Source organism: Epargyreus clarus, unplaced genomic scaffold (genome assembly GCF_041222505.1).
Source record: "Epargyreus clarus isolate Ecla_fem2 unplaced genomic scaffold, WU_Ecla_fem_2.2 ptg000027l, whole genome shotgun sequence".
In the NCBI taxonomy this organism is placed as follows: domain Eukaryota; kingdom Metazoa; phylum Arthropoda; class Insecta; order Lepidoptera; family Hesperiidae; genus Epargyreus; species Epargyreus clarus.
In genome coordinates this window covers 10961015-10980455 of record NW_027332234.1, presented here as the reverse complement: position 1 = coordinate 10980455, position 19441 = coordinate 10961015, and the positions used below count along the sequence as shown (strand labels likewise).

General features: G+C 36.8%; 1 protein-coding gene across 1 annotated transcript; it reads left to right on the top strand.

The window, feature by feature from the left end:
• Positions 1 to 11490: 11490 nt before the first annotated feature.
• Positions 11491 to 12707, top strand: LOC140753870 (cytidine deaminase). The gene is made up of 2 exons (XM_073088673.1): positions 11491 to 11708; positions 12185 to 12707. The coding sequence occupies exons 1-2, from the start codon at positions 11672 to 11674 to the stop codon at positions 12613 to 12615; spliced, it is 468 nt and encodes a 155-aa protein (XP_072944774.1). The 5' UTR covers positions 11491 to 11671; the 3' UTR covers positions 12616 to 12707.
• The last annotated feature ends 6734 nt before the right edge of the window (positions 12708 to 19441 follow it).

Genomic DNA, 19441 nt, shown 5'->3' with positions numbered 1-19441 from the left:
AATTAAATTTAAAATATACTTTTCGAATAATTATAAAACCCCTTTTAATTTAGCAAAAATGATGTATTTATTATATTATCAGCAGATGTAGAGTCAAGGTTATTTGCAATCGATAATTTCATGCTGCATTTTTAATAGTTCTTTGTTAAAATATTCAAGGTTAAGATAGGAGTACTTTCACATGATGCCTATCGAGATATTTCTGAAGTGTTACGATCGAGTTATTTCTCTTATAATAGATATAATTGGTGTAATAACCCGGTCAAATTAGCCATAAAATAGTGACCAAATAATGAAAATTCCGGGAAAGGCAAATTTCCGTAGAGACCTTTGGTTTACCATTAAAAATAAAGTATCAAAAGTCCCCGTCGATCCGATGTGTGCGTCGTCACACATGGGATCGATCGAAGTTTTGCTATTTCAATTGTTTAAAATTGACCGGATTAATATCAAAGATTTTAATAAATTTTGGGGTAAACTCTATTAATTGGTAACCCTAATCACTAAGAGAGAATCATACTCACCACCGTAAGCTTTATAATTTATAAATGTGAGCATTATTTAGTATTAAAAAATGAAACTATGAATAAAAATATAAATTTAAAACCACTCAATCTAGCCTCGAGATTCTTTTGTGACTTGACAGTTTGTCGCTAATTTTAGGTTTTATTAGTGAGCTATTCTCGTAATAGTTTCCGCGGCTGTCGAATCATAAGTTGTTTTTTGAGTAGGTGTAACTCTCAATCTTATTTAATCACTATAAAACTAAAAATAACAAATAAAAGCACTATAGTTGCGTATCCCTGGTGCAAATATTCTACCTGGTTTTCTATTAATATGTACATTATTAAGAAGAATTTACGAGCAGAACAAAAAAAACGTTTCATATAATATTGCCTGTAATATTTAAATGAAATCCTAACTTTACATTATTTATACTTCTAATATACCTACCTACTACAGACTAATAAAATAAAATAAGTAAAAATTTTAAACATACATAATTATGCAAATGAAATGATCTCAGAGCAATTATTATACTCTGAGGAAATGATGTATTGCTAATTGCATATTATATTATTTACAATTCACATATTGTCTATATCGCAATATTAATTTATTTCGATCTTTATGTCGATTGTACGGATAGTTTTTTTTTGTGATAGAATAGAGTGTCAGCATTTTGAATTACATGAACTTGCCTTGAAATTAGCGGCCTTGCTACGTGGTACCGCTTGCCCACGTAATGGCCCATGAACTAGACGGAGCTTTGATAATTTTGATACGAATATTGCACACCACGCGACATTTATAAATATGCTTCCTACCTATAGGTACGTGTATTAATAGATGGCATGGTATATAAAATATGTTAAAAATGTACGGAACCGTGTTGGACAAGATCTTTGATGTTAGTATCCGCCTGCCCGCAAATAACCCTAATACTACTGTCCCGCCGAAGGTTGATTTCTGGGGGCTACTACCATCTCTTAAAACAATATTATTTTAGTTTTAATCAATCAATACATTAAAATTTCGTACCACGACCTCGTTAAAGTAAGATTGTTTTTATAATATTACAATAAGCAGTTTTGTATTATTTCGGTCGAAATTATTCATTCTTTTTCTTGTAGGAAATTTAAGTTTTTAAGGAAAATATGACAATTTCAGTTGATTTTATACAATGGATAAGCGAAAAATGAATAAGGTTTAAATTTGTTCAACTGCTTATGACGAAACAGTATCAAGAACGTGGTGTGAAAGAGATGACACTAGTGTCGATGTCTCGTTTCGCCTTGGATAACGGATAGACAAATTACTCATTCTTTTACATGGCTGAAATAAACCTTTCCTGAACTACGATGGTGTTTTAAAAGATGGTGGTAGGCCCCCTGGTCGAAGCCGATGCCAATGAATCGGCTATCGTCATTACCTTCGGTCGTAACCGAACCCGAAAATGTAGGTTTTAACCAAAGATTCAGTTTCTCGTTGGCTTAACGTAATACTTTGAATGATGTTAAGTTATTTTTAATTAAAAATTCCTCCTTTCGAGATAATAAAAATTTCTTCGCAAATTACCCAAAATTATCATATTTCAAAATGATGTGAATAGGGAATATGCATGTGATATAGATTTGCTTGTTTTTTTTTCCTTGGTACATTACGGTCTTGAAATTACATCTAAACCATTATTTCTTCTTTATTTCGTATTAAATTGTTTAAAACTTTAATCAAAAATCGTAAATTATGCGCGCGAAATTCAAATTTGCAAAACGCATTCCCATTGGTCGAATCGAAAAAGCGTGTTACGATGTTTATCGGCGTCAATCTTCGATCACTAATAAGAACTAGATACACAATCCCATACAAAAATGAACTTAAAAAGTGGCGTCAAATTGACGCTAAAAACCTTCGATCACTAATAAGAACTAGATACACAATCAGCGACAAAAAAATGGCACGACGAAAAGAGCACCCAAATAGACATTTGGGTGCGCTTTTAGGTTAGTAGTGTTTGAACGTTCGGAGAATAAACATGCCTCAGTGCTCGTTCAAAACTGCAAAAATCACACGTCTAGTACGCTAACAAATGATGGAATATCGTATTTTCGGTAAGTATTATTATTATAAGTAGGTAATTGCTATCACTCAATTATAAATACTGGTATTTCGTTCGTAAATAATTTATTTTTAAGTTTTAAAAATTATCAACAAAAAATCAACAGAATGTATAAACCATTTAAATTGTAAAGTCTGTTACTAAACGTACAATTCTTACTATTGCAAGCCCACTTGATTTGTTCGGGTTACATGGTGACTCTGTTCTAACTTGAATGGAGACGCTATTGTTTTATATTTTTTTCTTTAATTTAATTATTTTTTTTTTTTTTTGTTATATAAAAATATTTGTTTTGTATAATAATTAAACATAGGCAATGAGTAAATAGTAAATGAGTGAAATTAAATTATTAAGTAAATTATTATTTAATATATTTTATGATGTCTTTTCATCCAACTGCCGCGACAATAGTCATAGAATTATTATAATAAAGTCTATTGTCGAAAGATACACTAAAATAAGATTGCTTAACATAGCCAAAAAAGATACGGAAAAAAAATAAAAATCCATCGAAAAGACTGTTTTCCAATAAACTCACTTTATTCAAGGGAATTAATGGCATCCTATTGATTCCATATTTTTATTTTTACTCGACTGCCAAGGAAGGGTTATGTTTTTTGCACGTATCTTGTATGTATCTTTATAAGCGGACTTTAGCTGCACTGCATTTTATTCCCTCGGATCTAACATACGGCTGGGTGAATTTCGACAGTTAAGGTGTCATTATATTCGTCTCAAATATCCAAATGTCCTTAGATAGGTGTTGGAAAAAACTCTAAATTTAAGAAGAAATATACAACGGATTTCTGTCACTACAAAGTAAGCAAGTAATTTAATTAAAATAATCAAAAACCCGACTGCACTATAAAGGCTGAAGTAGAATTTTCAAAAACAGTGAAATAGGCGTTTCATCATTTTTTAGCAAGAAAGCCAAAAAAAAGTTTTATAATAGGTATTTGCTTCAAAAACAAAAGATGTTCAAACAATATTATCCTATTTTATCTTCGTAGGGCTCGTTTACGCTATATAAAGAACCTATGTGTAAAATTCCAGCACGCTAAAGATCCGCGGTTTCCCTTTACGTTGGTGTCTGGCGCAGCAACTTACGCATTTAGTCAGACAGTCACCTCGATGTGTTATACACAAATCAAATCAAATCAAATCAAAATTTTTTATTCAAAATAGGTTCTTTACAGATCACTTTTTGAATGTCAAAGCAACTACCACCACTTCACAAGGTGTTTCGTTATGGAGAAGAAGCGGCGAAAGAAACTCCATAACACACATCTTTTAAAAAAAATGTTTTTGACAATGTTACCTTAACGTAATGGTACATGTGGAGCTGGAGCTAATTCAGACCACACCGTTTTGTCAGTCAAATAATCACTTACTTTATAGTACGCTTTTTTACATAGCGTTAGTTTAACGACATGTTTAAACTTTTTTTCTGTGAGATTCAAAATGTGGTCGGGTATTTTATTGTAGTAGCGAATACAGTTGCCCACGAAAGATCTAGCCACCTTACATAATCTATGTTTAGGAATTGCTAATTTATTTCTATTTCTGGTATTAAAGTTATGGTGGTTACTATTTTTTTCAAACATATCAGTGTGTTTTCTTACATACATAATATTTTCATAAATGTATTGACTATGCACCGTCAATATATTAATAGTGGGAAACAGTTCTCTTAGGGACTCACCACGCCGCAGACTATATATTGACCTTATTGCTCTTTTTTGAATAGTAAATATAGAGTCTATGTCAGCAGCACTGCCCCACAGTAGAATGCCATAAGACATAATGCTGTGAAAGTAACTGAAATAGACAAGTCTGGCAGTGGGTATGTCTGTTAACTGTCTAATTCTTCTGACTGCAAAAGCTGCAGTACTAAGTCTGCTGGACAAAGCAGAGATGTGGGGACCCCACTGGAGTTTAGAATCAATGGTAATCCCCAAGAAAACAGTTTCATTGACGAATTGCAAAGTCTCACCATTTAGAGCGACATTCATCCCCGTACTCCTTACATTTGGTAGCATAAATTTAATACATTTAGTTTTATTAGAATTTAAGAGTAGGTTGTTTGCATCAAACCAGTTCTGAATCAAGCAAAGAGTTTCATTAATATCGTTCGTATCCTGTGATTGTCGTTTTACTCTAAACACCAAGGAAGTGTCATCAGCAAACAAAACAACCTCAGATAAATCCTTCACTACATTTGGCAAATCATTTATATAAACTAAAAATAGAAACGGACCTAGGATGGAGCCCTGAGGTACACCTATTTTAATATTAGAACCTGCTGATAATGCTCCATTTACTTGCACTCGTTGGACTCTATTGTTTAAATAAGAATTTATCAACTTTAGAGAATTTCCCTGAATACCATAATATTGTAATTTTAACAATAAGGTTTTATGATCAACACAATCAAAAGCTTTAGACAAGTCACAAAAAATACCTATAGCATCATGTGCTTGTTCCCAACAATCAAAAATATGTCGCAGCAATTGAACACCAGCATCTGTGGTAGAACGGCCTTTAGTAAAGCCAAATTGCTTTTGATGTAAAAGATTATTTAGTTTAAAATGAAGCAACATTTGCTGTAAGAGGATCTTTTCAAAAATTTTACTTAGAACAGGCAGTACTGAGATGGGTCTATAATTGTTGGGATCTTTAGTATCACCTGCCTTAAACAATGGAATTATTTTGCTATGTTTCATTAAATCAGGGAAACAGCCCTGATCAACACACATATTAAAAATAGTGACTAAGTAGGGAGCTAAAGTTTTAATGATTGATATACAAACTTTTACTGACATTCCCCAAATGTCCTCTGTATTTTTAACAGTTAATTCTTTAAAAGCTTTTAATATGTCATTAATTAAAATATGTCTAAATTTAAATTTAATGTGACACTGACTTAAATTCTCTTTAAGGATGGTCACTGCTTTAATTGGGGATGATTTTAAAAATTTAGTAGTATTAAATGGTATATTCGAGAAAAAAGTTTCAAATTCTTGTGCAATTTCTTTATCTGAGGTAATCTGACCACGTTCAGTAGTAAGAGATACTTTACTGATACTTAATCTACAAGTTCGTGTTTCAGCATTAATTATTTTCCAGATTGTTTTAATTTTATTATCAGCATTTTTTATTTTATTATGTATGAACTTAGATTTAGCTGTCATACAAACTGATTTAAATATTTTAGAATATTTACGAACATATTCATTGAAGTGAGGGCTACAGTTATTCTCTCTTTCACTATAAAGCTCGAAAAGTTTACTTCTACTTAGACGAATACCTTTAGTAGCCCATTCACAAAAACTAAGTCTAGTACTCTTTTCATACCTAACTTCAGAAAATATTTTTTTAAACTCTGTGTGCACTGTGGAGAAAAATGCAGAATATAAATTATTAACACAAGTGCTATGGTTCAGAACTGACAACTTATTTAGTAGCACTTTATTATATTTTAATAAACGGTGACTTGTAATTGGTCTATGAAGAAACTTTATGTTCCCTTCCTTGGATATGTTATATTGGATATGGATAGACTGCCCCTTGTGATCAGATTTAATCTGATTTATTATAGATTTTTCAACTACAGAGCAGTTACAGAAAATGTTATCGATGCAAGTAGCAGAGGATGAAGTCACCCTGGTTGGCTCAAAAAAACTATATTCTAAGTTATATGATCTAAATAAGGAAAGTAATTTTACTTTCAATGTGGTGTTTTCTAAAATATTCACATTAAAATCACCACAAACAACAACATATTTCTTACATTTGCAAATAATATCCAAAACATTTTCCATTACACCTTCAAATCTAGAAAATGTTTCTATGTTAGGGGGCCTATACACGCTAACCACAACAAGGCTATCCAGCTCGACACATGATAATTCAATAACACGTTCAACCGAGAGCCCCACTATATCCAAGCGTTCTCTTGATTTTAAACCTTTACGAGTTATTATTAATGAGCCACCATGGATAGCTGACTCACGGCTGAACGAACTAGCAATAAAGTGATTTATATAGTTTATTTGTGTTTCACCTTGTTTTAACCAGTGCTCTGTTAAACAAATTATATCATAATTGTTACTCTCTAAAAATAACTCCAGTTCCAGTTCCTTACTTGAAAAACCCTGGATATTCTGGTGCAATATTTTTAGAGATGAAAACTTTTTATTGCTAGTTTTATTATTACTAAATTTACCCATATGAAGACATTTATTTGAAATATGTCTCTTAATTTGCTTATTATTATTATATTCATATGAATTACTTACATAATTATTTATTGATATGTCAATGTTATTAAATGAATTACTATTTGGCAATGGTTGTAAATTAAATAATTTGCCAGAGGTGCACTCTGTTGTCCTATCATTTAATTTAAATTTTCCAATGTCAAATTTAAATTATTGGATGTCAATAATTTTAAATTATTATTCTGCTCAATAGAAGCAGGTTTGGTTGCCAAGTTTTTGGCAGAAATGTCAAAATAAAATTCTAGCACAACAGCTATCCGTCTTTTATAAAATCTAGGGAGATAGTAATTATCCCCTGTCAAATAAAAATTCATACTAAATGAGTTAGTATCAATCAAATGAAATTTATTATTATTGCACATTACAGTGTGCAAAGTCATATTTAACTTATATCTAATATCATTCTCTTCGACTGGCAAACTTTTACTATAGGGGAATGTAAACATTACAATTTCCTTTAAATTAAGTTTTAACAAAGTATCCAAGTAATGTAATAAATGCTTTTTGTTCACATTTCCCCTATTTCCTATAAAGATAACTAAGCTTGTATTATTCTTTAATTCAGTATTACATACATTATGCATAATCTCATGGAAAGATGCATTAGGCATACAATTATTTAATACTGATCGTCCCGAGAGAGAACTTAGTAAACTTCCCTTCCACATGTATATATCATATAATATGTGTGTAATCACCTTTTAATTTCCTTTATTTTGATACCCCACTCCATAGTTTTGGTTAACTTTTTTTAAAACGTGTTACTATTTCGGAAAAACATCCACCATTTACGATTTATAGAATATATAACTTCAGTAATTCAAAGTTCTAGTAATTATTTTTATATCGTTAGGGGTAGAATTTCATTATTTTTATCCAACAAGCCAGATACAAAATTTCATAGTGTTTGCGTCAAAATTGACGGTTGTTCAAATTAACTTTTAACCCTTATTTTGCCCTCTATGGGGTTGATTTTTCGGAAAGGGATAAATAGGTGTGTCTTTATTCCTATCCAAAAAGCTAAATACTAAATTTTACAGTAGTTGCTTCAAAATTAAAGGATTTGAAAAAAACTGTCATCCCCTGTTTTACCCTCTTAGGGGTAGAATTTCCAAAAGGCCTTTCTTAGTACTTATTTACGCTATATAGCGAACCCATGTGCAAAATTTCAGAACTCTAAATTAAGCGGTTTTGGCTGTACGTTGATTTCTGAAAAATGAAAAAATCATTTAGTCAGTCAATCAGTCAGTCACCTTGCTATTTTATATATATATACAAATTATATGTTTTTATAATCTCCGTTTAATTTCCTTTCATTTGATATCATACTCGATAGGTTCGGTTAACTTTTTTTGAAATATTACTATTTCGCGCCAAAAATCCGCCATCTTGATTTTTTTTTTCTAACACCTATCTAAGGACACTCGGGTCATTGAGACGAATATAATGACACCTTAATTGTCGACATTCATCCAGCCGTTTGTTAGATCCGATAAAATAAATAAAGACAAACATACAAGATACGCGCGAAAAACATAACCCTTCCTTGGCAGTCAGGTAAAAATAATTGAAATAAATGTTGGTTTACTACATATTTATTTAGTCGTGGGCAATATATTTCGTTGGATAACGGCGTAAACAGCTTGTTGATTTTTTAATTAAATTACTTGTATTTGGTTATATTTTAATTTTAAACTTATTATATTTTTATTATAATAAATTGTGACTGCATATTACTTACTTTCATTGATAAATTATTATTATGTTCATTAAAATTAATTGCTTCGACCTAATAAAAATATTAAAAATAATGACAGTTCGTCTCCACTAATTCCTTGTCCAAGTGACAAACCACGGTCGTCAATTTTTTTTTTCTTTGTTTTTAGCGTCAATTTGACGCCACTTTTTAAGTTCATTTTTGTATGGGATTGTGTATCTAGTTCTTATTAGTGATCGAAGCTTCGTCGGGTTTTTGATTATTTTAATTAAATTACTTGCTTACTTTGTAGTGACAGAAATCCGTTGTATATTTCTTCTTAAATTAGAGTTTTTTTCAACACCTATCTAAGGGCATTTGGATATTTGAGACGAATATAATGACACCTTAACTGTCGAAATTCACCCAGCCATATGTTAGATCCGAGGGAATAAAATGCAGTGCAGCTAAAGTCCGCTTATAAAGATACATACAAGATACGTGCAAAAACATAACCCTTCCTTGGCAGTCGAGTAAAAATAAAAATATGGAATCAACAGGATGCCATTAATTCCCTTGAATAAAGTGAGTTTATTGGAAAACAGTCTTTTCGATGGATTTTTATTTTTTTTCCGTATCTTTTTTGGCTATGTTAAGCAATCTTCTTTTAGTGTATCTTTCGACAATAGACTTTATTATAATAATTCTATGATTATTGTCGCGGCAGTTGGATGAAAAGACATCATAAAATATATTAAATAATAATTTACTTAATAATTTAATTTCACTCATTTACTATTTACTCATTGCCTATGTTTAATTATTATACAAAACAAATATTTTTATATAACAAAAAAAAGAAAAAAAAAAATTAAAGAAAAAAATATAAAACAATAGCGTCTCCATTCAAGTTAGAACAGAGTCACCATGTAACCCGAACAAATCAAGTAGGCTTGCAATAGTAAGAATTGTACGTTTAGTAACAGACTTTACAATTTAAATGGTTTATACATTCTGTTGATTTTTGTTGATAATTTTTAAAGCTTAAAAATAAATTATTTACGAACGAAATAGCAGTATTTATAATTGAGTGATAGCAATTACCTACTTATAATAATAATACTTACCGAAAATACGATATTCCATCATTTGTTAGCGTACTAGACGTGTGATTTTTGCAGTTTTGAACGAGCACTGAGGCATGTTTATTCTCCGAACGTTCAAACACTACTAACCTAAAAGCGCACCCAAATGTCTATTTGGGTGCTCTTTTCGTCGCGCCATTTTTTTGTCGCTGATTGTGTATCTAGTTCTTATTAGTGATCGAAGGCGTCAATATTCAAACTGTTTGCGAGGAAAATTGTTTTTGTCTATATTCCTACAGTGTTATTTATTACCTAGTGCGATTTTTCTACATAGTATTATTAGGAATAATCAAGAAAAATGATTGAAAGTAGTTTTGTCAAAGCACAATCGTACTATTTACCTAAAATATGCAAAATGAATAAACTGGTTTTATGAACAAGAAAATGAATAAACTGGTATTATTCAGAAATATTTAATTGATCATAACTTATTTTGTTAATATTTATAATATAGGAGTAGCAGACGAGCATACAGTCCACCTGATGGTAAGTGGCTACTGCCTATCACCTATCTTCACCTATCTTTATAATATTGTAAATTATAATAGATTATAATGTATTTTGTGTGTTTCAGATGATAGCCTTTGATGTAGAAGTCGATAAGTACCTAACGAAATAGATGATCAATGCAATATTTTAAAATTATTTACCTAAAATTATTGTTTGTTACAGTAAATTCAAATGTTAATGCGATTTTGGATATACTTTATCTGTTTCCTATAATCTTGCACCAAATTTTTCGTATTTTCGCAAAGGAAAAAAACACTATATAATGTATTTATAGTAGTGGTTTTGCACAATAACTCTAGGAAATATTTATAAAGTGGTTATTTAGCCTTTCCCATAATGTAAATAGCGATGAAACCTGAAAACGTTTAATAATACCTTTATGTGCATACAGTTATCATCATTATCAATACAAATCACGCTACGTGACGTCATTCAAAGAGCGCGTAAAATGGCGGCGTTCAAATGTGTCAAATTTTATTGATACTTTAAATAATTTTTAAAAAAATATTTCAAACACTAATAAAATTGTTTATATTTTTTACTATTTAAAACGATGTAATAAGTGGTTTAAAATAATAAAATAAAAATGTGCATATTCCCTATTACAACACAAGTGGCGGCGTCCTCAACGGAGTGTGCATGTGCCTCTTCTCGTTACTATTTCCATTGGAATCTCGCGAAATTGATAAAACTGTTACGAATAACAGTTTGATCAATTTCGGCGCTTAGAGGAAACCTACGGCTTTCGACAAAACTTTGTTCAATTTTAGCCAAGATCGAAAATTTTACCGATTAATTACCTATGTCTCCCACTCGAACTTCAGGAAGAGTATTCTATACTACCCTTTCACCTAGGTTGCAGTAATGTGTGGAACTTCTTGCGATATTCCACCAGCGCGCACATACCGCATAGATTTTCAATTTTTATGCAAACCATAACAGGTCTTGCTGAACCTTACGTATCGTTTTCGATACGTCGGCGTCAAATAACTATGTTACACTTTTCTATTCATTCTCTAAGCGTCTATTTATTATGTATATGTTTATTTTATTAAATAAACTTTATAAATGAACATTTCAATCTATTTTATGAAAGGCGATGGATAACTTCCTTATTTAAAATTAACGATGGCCTGAAAAATGTTTGTGCAATTAAGTAAATACAATAATGTGATAATTATCAATGAGTTAAGTATAAATTATATTATAATGTTTAGCATAATGAGAATGTCATTTGAATACTTATTGCATAGCAGTAAGTACTGTATCAGCAGTTTTTGAATGGTATCGGCCACAAGGGACATTCAATTATGGTCACAGTATCTGATTAACGATCGTTAGCCTTAATCAGTTGGCCGGTGACTGCTCGGAGCGTTGGACGCTGTTCGACACTCGCTCACCAATACACAATCGCGCGCAAATGGATGACTTTGAAATTGTTGATTTTAGTTCACTGAGTGAGTATTGACATTTTGTTATACACATATTTTCCTAATAACGTTCCCGTTATATTTTCAAGCCACACTTATATAAATTTATTAACTATGGTAGATACTCTCTTATGAAATAATGTAGAGTCGTCTATTTTTGCACATCTACGCTATGACCTACATATGAATGCAATTAGAAATAAATAATTGCGAGCATTAATCATTAGATGAGATCTAAGCCTGTGTCACAAACTCAAGTTGTAAAGCCTAACAAATGTACCAAAACGAAACGATTCGCTTTGTGAAATACTAACTACTATAAAATACGACATCGACATTCTAAGTGTTACCTTGAAAACTTTCAATCAATCACTAGTTAACTGTTTGCAATCATAAGAAAACAAGCGAAAGTCACCCTTTTTATCTCAATCAGTATAATTTTTACTTATCGATTTTGTTTTAGATTATCGCTTTATATTAGTAATAATTTTATTTTTCAACAGGTGACACAGTACAAAGCTTAATTCGGGATGCTGTAAAGATTCGAAAGAAGGCATACTGTCCATACTCGAACTTCGCAGTCGGTGCTGCACTTCAAACAGACGATGATCCCAAAGTGTACACCGGCGTCAATATTGAAAATGCAGCTTTTTCGCCGGCAATATGCGCGGAACGAACGGCTATCTGCAAGGCGGTGTGTGACGGTCATTTAAAAATCAAAAGAATTGCGGTGGTGGCCCACCAGCGGGGTACCTTTACGGCCCCCTGCGGTGTCTGCCGGCAAACACTAACTGAGTTTTGTGCGTCGGATGGTGACATGGATATTTACCTAAGCAAACCGACGATGGAAAAAGTGTTAGTGACAAAACTGTCAAAGTTACACCCACTAGCGTTTGTTAGTTATACAAAGGACAGTGTGATCGCAAAAGTGTAGTATTTAATCATATAAAGACAACTGTGGGGCGAACTGTGAAATGAAATTATGGTAATAAAATTATATTATAAATAAAGTGATTTTTAAAGCTACCTGAAACGTAACGGATTTTTAAAAGTGCACTCTACACGTCTTACTTTTAATACTCTTGTTAAATAGTTAATAACACAATTTTCTAAACCAAATTAATACAAAAAACTACAAACGAAGGTAATGTCATGTTAATGTAACTGTGATTGCGATAGAACCATAACATTAAACATGTTTTATCCATTATTATTCACTACACACAACACAAACAATATTTAGTTTATAATAGGGGGATACCCTTACGTTAGTGAGAAAGACATGACAATGGTATCATAAACTCATCGGATAATTGAAAGAATGTACTGTCGATCACTATCAATGATACAAGCTTTACATGAAAGAAAAATATTATTAACTCTACTGGATCAAATTAAAATCCCTATTAAAATAGCTCATAATTATAGTGCTAGATGGATCATTAAAAGCTAAAGCCAAAAATACCTACCAAAAAAAATACTTAAAGCAAAAACATAATAAACACGGAAGTAGATGCGAAATATTTCATACGTGTAACATAACATCTTTTCCGAGACTGAGCTACGTCTTAGGAATTATAATATTTATATAATTAAGTAAATATGTAGGTTAGTGATTTGCACGTTCATTACATTGCAACCTTTACTTACTCATAAAATATATATTTACTATATACCTACTTAAGACGGATATTATATTATTTGTTTTTATTATTAATAATGAAAAAAAACTGTCAATAAAAACAAAATTGGGCCAATAAAGAACATTCTTCCTGTAGGTACGTAATATTATGAACGAATAACAGGATCTCGTTTACAAGTCAATTGGTAAATAGGCTTACTTTTCTATTGAGCCAAGCCTCAGCAGTAAGATGAATCATAATTGGAGATCATTGTCGTCGGCTTACGCAGTACGCACCAACGCGCGTAACTCTACAATTCTACGCGATGCGCTGGCGCTGTCCATTTCAAGTATGAAACTAATAAAATATGAACATGTTTTTGGACATCTGCTCCTTTATAACTATTTATTTTTATACTTACTAATTAAACTTTTAGTCAGCACAAACATAATCAGCACGTTTTGATAAATGTCGAGTTTGGCTATTTTCAACTTTCTTTTTATTTTTTTTTAAATAAACGGACTAATGATTGAGTATTTCTTTATTTTAAAAAGTAAATTTTCAATGTGTACAGTACACAGTTAGTTATTCGTATGATTTTACGAGTACGCATTTTGTTGTAATATATTTTACCTTACATACAATAGTAACCAACTAACTTTTAATTAAAATTATATATATTCCAAAATAAAATAAGTACTTCAAGCAATATTATGGTTGGATTGTCAAAGAATTTTATGTTATTCAACTTTTTTTCTTTATTTCACTGGCACCATCCAAACTTCGAAAACAATAAGATACCGCATGAAATAGTCACATTTTTATGAGGAAAAAAGAGTTGAATATTTTTAAATCTCATCATTTTCTTCGAACTGTATACCTATGTCGATTTACTCGAATAGTTTGGCACCAATGACTCGTTATCTATAATAGAACAAAACCGTGCAACATGTCCCACTGGATTAGTAAGATTAAGCGAGGTTTTAATTCAGTTTGATATTATTATTTGCTGTCTGGATTATCGGAGCTTATCTTCAAAATGGCTTAATACATTTTGGCGTGATATTGACCTAGTATTTCCTATACGTAGTAAGGATCAATTCGTTATTTTTATTCTAAGTAATAGCGTATACCCCGGAACGTAGCGTGCCTGTTTTAGAGTGGTCGCCCTGGCGTGATTGTCTGGGCGGCGTAAAATTAAAATGGAAATCAATATCAGCATTAACTGATAATTTAATTAGATTCTGGTATAAACATTTCGCAAAATAATATTTTTTACAGAAAGAATTCGCCAGCAAATTTTTTTCGAGAGGGAAAACTTCGAAAGGTACCCGGTGCCGTGGGAGCGACACAGAGTTATGTGGGATTCTTACAGCACTAAAACCCCCCCGGTGGCCGTTCTCGGCGCTGCGTAAAGGACTCCGGGATCTCCAGAGGAACGCAACCGGAGTCCTCTTAGCGCGCTGCCCCGTCGGGCTCCGTCCGCCTGGACGGAGCATGCCGCTCGCCACACGGTCTGTTGTACTCGACGTTATGCGACCACACATACCGCCGTCCTTCCCGGGATTGCTGGCCGGGCGATTCGACCTCCCACTCTTGCCGCCCGCAACCCCGGAAGCCCCTTTCAGTCGCCTCTTACGACAGCCAGGGGATACCGTAGCCCTATTCTGGCCTCGGAACTACAGGGACAAGTCTACGTTTACCTACGACTAAATTGGATTGGATTAAGTTAAGTCATATTAGTATGTATGTTAGTCTGTAAGGTATATGTGATATGGACCTTGTTGTCTGAAATAAATAAATAAAATGTCTGTGATTATATACTTGACCACGATAGCATGTGGCCTAATTGTAAACTGTAATTAAGAAATAGATTTGGCGGTGGAGTCTCCGCAGTAGAATCACATTACCAACAGCGAGATTATCTACAAATTCTATCTAACTACACTAACTAGAATAAACTTTGTACAATGTTAATAAATTAAACGTTTGCATCAATGTCGATCTGTTACGCTACCACCTTCGTATCATATGTAATAAAAAAGTATTATCATAAAATATTTATGCAACATCACATTATCAAGTCTTTAGTGATAATAACTTGATTATAAATCCACGTAATCACCTCCCATGTAACAGCTAATCAACTTTATCGTTGGTTTACACGATCCAAGATAGCATTATGACATAATTAGTGTAATCCATATTTTTTTAAATGTAAACAGCGAAGATTTTAAAATGCGTAATCAACATCATTTTTACGACAATATCTCAAAACTGCTTTATAGCTTCTAAGCACCTTCAAATGGTATAAAACCTATCAATAAAAATATTATAATATTTTGCTACTACATGCCCGCACCTCCGAACTTAATTCAGTTACAATTCGAAGAACATGCGTTATCACTCTCCCATGAACATGTTAGAAATTGTCGGCGACTAACTAAAGTTATTTAATTAAGAATTGTAATTAACTTGTGTTTTAAGTCTGACTGAATATGTTAATATAAGTTAAATGAGAGAAATAAATTACGTAAATTTTAAGTTTAGGATAAGACACGGTAGATGGCGCTATCGGTCGCATTTGTTGTATTTTATTAGAGTTTTTAGGTATTTTTACGAAAATTGTATTTAAGGTTAGGTTTTTGAGTTTTATACATGTTTTATATTCCTAAAGTTTATGTTATCTCCTAGAATATGTTTCTAGCTTCATATTGATATAAGATAAGTAAGAATCAATTGTGATAATTTCGAGATAATTAGGATTATTGACATGTGAAATGACGTAACTTGTACATTTTTGGAATATTTTCGGGAATAACTTCGTAACTAATTTAGGTATGATAATGTTACTTATGCAGCTAGATAGGGCTAATTATGAGGATTCCAACGATGTATAATACATATGTGTAAATTTTGGGAAATTAATAAAGAAAGGGTGAAAACTAGGTTAGCCAAAGTGAAAATGACATGAAAATGGGCCTAAAAAAGCGCGGCTCTCTTTACGGTATTGCTCTGGGGTAGCTCAGAAAACCAGTTTTCCGGCTTAAGCATGGCTTAATACTGCGACTGCGTTCGGCACCGCCATTGGAGCTCGTGCACAGAACCCCCCTCACGCGCATTGTGACGGCGCCGGCGCAGCCCGGCTACTTACTTGGCCGCCCCAACACCCACCCTTTGATGGCAAAGGGTCCCGGTGTTGGGACGAACTACGCTAAAAAATCGACTTGGCATAAATAATGAAGAAGGTGGGAGCGAATCCGAAGACCGCCGTCTACCCTCAGGAAGGAGCAGAAGAGGGAGACGGCGAAGAAAGAGAGGCCCGATTTTCTGAAAGTACCCTCACGTCGGCTTTAGAAAAGAGGGACAGAAGATCCAAGAAAGGGACGGCTGCGGAGCCATCCAGGATCCCGAGGCAGGTGGTGAAGAGGAATATTTTCACACAGGCCATCACACCAGCTGAGGTCGGCCAGAAAAGTGCGGAATCCGGACGCCAACCAGGAATCTTCGGCCAACCCATGACGGGGAAGCCGCAAGAAATCCCAAGGAGGCCGACGAAGGTCCCGCGCCAGCCTTCATCCTCGCCGGAGAGTGTTCAGCTGCCGGCGAAGGTGCAGAGAGTGGAGGAAGAGGAGGACAGCTCCGACCCACTCTCTCAAACTTCATCCGAGTATGAAGATAGTAAGGAGGAGTCTGCGGAAACTGGTGTGACGGTTGCTGCTGCTGGGGTGAGTCTGCCAGTTAGGCATAGGTCCCCCCCGCGCTCCCCCACCCCCCCAACTCCGTCCACAGGGACCGCGGCCATGGACGCCGGGCTGGACTCGACGTCGTACGCCGCACTGGCATCGACGCCGTCGCCGGCGCCCAGGGCCGCGACCCCACCAATCCGTCCACCCACGCCCCTCGCTCCCGCATCCCCTGTAGCCGCGTCATCGCGTATGGGGTCGTATGTGGACGCCCAGCCAGGGACGTCATATGCCGCGGTGCTGACTTCGCCTGCACCGCCGAGCGCAACAACACCGTTAACACCAACCGCGCAAGGTAAACCCACCCAACAGGTCTCGAGTGCTGCGGCGGCCGGGAAGGCGTACCCCCCCCTGGTGGTGGAGCGGATGCCGAACTGGCCCACACACTTCGCGGCGCTGCGGGAGAAATTGGGCCGCGCACCCAACGGGCGGCCCTTCGGGCAGGGCATACGGTTCGTGCCACTGACGGCGGAGGAGTACCGGGTAACCCAACGGTACCTGACGGACCTGTCCGCCACGGAACCAGGACTCTCCTGGTTCTGTTATACTCCGCAGGACGACCGCCCCACAAAGGTGGCGGTAAAGGGCCTGCCGAGTATGACAGACCCGGATGCGGTCACCGAGGCCCTAAAAAGGCTTGGGTTCCCGGCACGCTTTACGCGTCATATACCACCTAGGCGAGGTAAGCCCGGCTGTGTTTACTACGTACAGCTGGACCGGATGGCCGAGGCAGAGCTCGCGCGCCTCTACGGGGTAAGCGAGCTCTTGTTTATGCCGGGGGTCGTCATCGAGGCGTGGAGGGGTCGTTTCGGCCCCCCCCAGTGTCATCGCTGCCAGGCAGTGGGACACTCCTCGGTGAACTGCCACCGGCCGGCCAGATGTGTCCGCTGTGCGGGGTCACACATAGTCGGGGACTGCCCAGAGCCAAGGGACGCCCCCCCCAAGTGCGTCAACTGTCGCGGGGCGCACACGTCCAACAATAGGTCGTGTGCGTACCTCAAGAAGATGGCGCGCGTAAGGGGGATGACCGTCCCGCCGCCCCGCCCGCCCATCCCTACAACATCAGCAGCCCGCAAACCATCCGCGACCGCCGCCAGGGAGCCAGTACCCCAGCGAGTCGTGGAGGAGTTCGCGCCCACCGAGGGCGCATCGCTTATGGCGCCGGCCAACCTCCCTACTCTGCGCGGCACGAGGGCGCAGGGCAGCAGGAGGAAGGCCAAAAGGCACCAGCAGAGGACCGCCCAGCAAGTGGAAACACAGGCTGAGCGGCCTCTGCTGAATAAACCGAAAGCGGTTCTACATCCGCGCCCTCCGGTGGCTAGCGCTCAGTCTGCTGCCACACCGGCACCGACTCCGGCAGAACATCGGCCACCTCCTCCAGCACCGACTCCAGCCCCGGTTGCTGCACAGGCGGCCCCCTTCCGCAAAGGGAAGGGAAAGGGCAAAGGTAAGCAGTCGCAGCGGGAACCGGAAGTCCCCACGGCCCCACCTAGCCCCACACCTCGCCCACGGACGGTATATTTACCGACCCCTGCTCCTCGCCCCCTACAGGCTCTGGGGATCAACACGCCGGCCGATGAGCTGGTGGAGGCAATCGCCACCATCAGTGAGGCTATTGCGCGGTACCCAGAGCTTGTAGGAGCGATAAAAAATATTATTTCGAACACTCTCGGGTTCCAATATGGCAGTACAACTTAGGCTGCTGTATTGGAACCCGGGAGGCATAGTCCCCCAACAACACGGGCTCGGGCGTCTCGTCCAGGAGCAGGACGTTCACGTGGTGCTCCTGGGCGAGACGAAGCTGCGCCCGGCCCAAGACTTCCGGTTGCCCAATTACACCGTGTACCGCCGCGACGAAATATCGCCGAAAGGCACGGCCTATCGTGGCACCGCCATAGCGGTTCGTCGCGATGTGGTACACGACGTACTACCGCTCCCGCCGTTCACTCACACACGTTCCATTGGGGCGGTGGTGAGTGCGGCGGGCCAGGAGCTGCGGCTGTTTGCAGCCTATAGACCGCCTGGACCCCTCTTTGACCCGCAGGACATCCATACCATCTTGGACGATGGTGCTGCGACCTTACTGACCGGCGACCTCAATGCCAAACATAAGGCTTGGGGATCCAGAATCGCCAACCAGGTGGGACGCAAGCTGTACGAAGACTCTGAGGCGAATGGCTACGAGGTGATTGGGCCAGAATCACCTACGCACATTCCCTCGGACGAGTCCCATCGTCCCGATGTCCTGGACATAGTGCTCCATAGGGGTCTCCGTTGTCCCGTCCATGTGGAGGTGCTGTATGATCTGGACACTCAGCACCTCCCCATACTCATCACGCTTGGCCTAGGGGCCGACTCAGTGGCTTTTCAGCGCCAGACTCGAAGGGTGGAC

Bases quoted from the DNA above. Each gene is read 5' to 3' on its own strand.
- LOC140753870 (XM_073088673.1), top strand. From the start codon at position 11,672: ATGGATGACTTTGAAATTGTTGATTTTAGTTCACTGA. The intron at 11,709-12,184 runs GTGAGTATTGAC...ATTTTTCAACAG, and splicing joins TGTTGATTTTAGTTCACTGA to GTGACACAGTACAAAGCTTA.